The 2,142-nt window shown below is 35.5% G+C and overlaps 1 protein-coding gene across 3 annotated transcripts in view; it reads left to right on the top strand.

Annotated features, from left to right (window-relative positions):
• The window catches only part of ANKRD28 (ankyrin repeat domain 28), a 102,747-nt gene that overhangs the window by 26,005 nt on the left and 74,600 nt on the right, over positions 1-2,142 (top strand). For all 3 annotated transcript variants that reach the window (XM_009888919.1, XM_009888918.1, XM_009888917.1), the window contains exon 3: positions 1,603-1,681. In XM_009888919.1, coding sequence (XP_009887221.1) covers positions 1,603-1,681 — 79 coding nt within the window. The remainder of the gene's footprint in view (positions 1-1,602; positions 1,682-2,142) is intronic.

The following is a 2,142-nucleotide window of genomic DNA, read 5'->3' as shown; positions in this document are numbered from 1 at the left end:
AAATACCTGAGCTGGAAGTAGACTCCCCTTGCAAGGCGGCTGGTTACAGTGTTAGAAAAGAGGGAAACTCAGAGTCATTAAATAGGAGAAGATCAACTCAGTGGCAGGGGCTGGCTTTTTTTTGTCATAAATGTGTAATCTGCACTTGAGACATACTGGCACGTAATTGGTACTGTGAGGCATTATGTGGTGTTAGTGATAAGTAAGTAGTATTGATTCCTTATTCAAGGTGTGTCGACGACATGTTTGCACTGCGCAATTTCAAATTATTTGTGTGTAATTCAAAAAGTGATGTTAGGAAACATTGACAAGATGGTGAATGTGTAACTTTGACCTTTTTTGAGCAGGGTGGGGGGGTTGTCTTTGTGTGTGTGTGTGGTGTTGTCTCCAGGGAGGGAGCTGAATGTTCTACATTCTGAAATTGACTTTTATGTTTTAGAAGTGACTTCTTGGCTTTCAGCTCTAGTTTTGCTATCAGATCTCTCCTGCCATGGACTTGAATGTTCTTCTTGTATGCTGCGAGCTCTCAAGTAGAGATTCACTGAATAAGGTTATTTTGGCAAGTGAGAGGAATGCTTTTAACAATAAATTATCAATTAAATCATGCATTAATTTTACCATAGTTGTGACACAACGGTTGAATTAATAGAAATGTTTTGCCGCTTAAAATTCCTTGCTGATTATTATCTTGATCCCCCAGTGTATTTGAAACTGCCAAAAAGATCTAGATATAGAAGCAGAGCTTAGGCCAGAACCACGATGCCAACGGGTGAGCCATCTCTCTGCTGGTGCCTTGCAGCCTTCCCTCAGTAACAAAACTGGTTGACCCTTGTTCATTTTTGTCACTCGCTAGGATGTGAAAGTCATCTTATTTTTTTTCATTAAAAATTGGGAAATTAGGATTAATCCTGAAAGATTCAAGAAATCTGTGCTAGTCTTTCAAAACTGAATCTTGATCTGTATATATTGTGTATGGTGAAGTTTTCTTACTTACTTGTACCTTCAAAAGGAAATTACATCAGCCTGAACTAATCAGTACTGGGTCTTACTTGCGTCCTCCTGAGTGTTTTCTGCAAAATAAATTGCAGCTCTACCTTCTCTTTGCTTATCTACAGTAAACAAAACAGTGGAAATTTGGATTTCAGTATTTTTGCCCCTGCGTACTCCAGCTTCTTTTTCATACAAGACATAACTGCTGAAAATAAACTTCCCAAAGAAAATGTTTCTCACTAATAGTTGCATGTGAAGGTGACACACCGTTTTTAACTATGTAGGACAGGCTCCAGTTCCTGTCTGTGGAGACAAGCAAATAGTGATTTCTAACTGATGGGTTGATCTTCAGATGTGATGAGCATCTGTCAATCTGTGTGTGTCAGGGAAACACTAGTTGACTACGTAGGTATTAAGAGTTCCTTAGGGAGAAGCATGTTTGTCTTAGTAAATGTGGCTAACATAATTAGAGTAATTATATTTTCTAAAATATAAAATGTACAATATTTGGAAGATGCACTTTTATGCAGTGTTTTTTCATAACTCATACAGAATGCTAAAACATACTTTTTTTATTTTAAATAAAACCTTTTTTCCCCCCTCTTACCACAGGATAATGAGAAAAGGACCCCTTTACATGCTGCTGCCTATCTGGGAGATGCAGAAATTATTGAACTACTTATTTTATCTGGTATGTTCTGTTCCTGTTAATGGAAAAAAATAACTCTATGCACATCCAAAGAAATATTTATGTACATCTTAGTTTGTGTAAATTTTATTGAGACATTTAATGTACTAGAAATTAAAGATGTTTGTACTGAAATTTTGGTTTCCAGAATTATCAGTGTTATAATACTGTGTAGTTCTGCTCTAAGATATTTTTGTAGAAAGCTTTCTCAGTTGCAGCTATTTTTATTTGTAGCTTGATCAGCTTTAGGTAGTTTAACTCTAGTTTAAAGAAGTAATAGTGTATATATTATAGGTAGCATCGCTTTGGTTCTGAAATGGTCTTCAGAAAAACACTTATAGTTGAATGTAAAAGACAGCATAAAGAGTCGGTTATATTATTTTTAAGTATCTTTTGCTGTTGGCTTAAATGTATAGAATATAATTAGGATCAGCTAAAAATTTTAAAATCTCTTGTCTTTTTTT

This window comes from Charadrius vociferus, unplaced genomic scaffold (genome assembly GCF_000708025.1).
Source record: "Charadrius vociferus isolate BGI_N301 unplaced genomic scaffold, ASM70802v2 scaffold217, whole genome shotgun sequence".
Lineage (NCBI taxonomy): Eukaryota > Metazoa > Chordata > Aves > Charadriiformes > Charadriidae > Charadrius > Charadrius vociferus.
The sequence above is the reverse complement of the archived record's forward strand: the minus strand, read 5'-3'. Positions and strand labels throughout refer to the sequence as shown.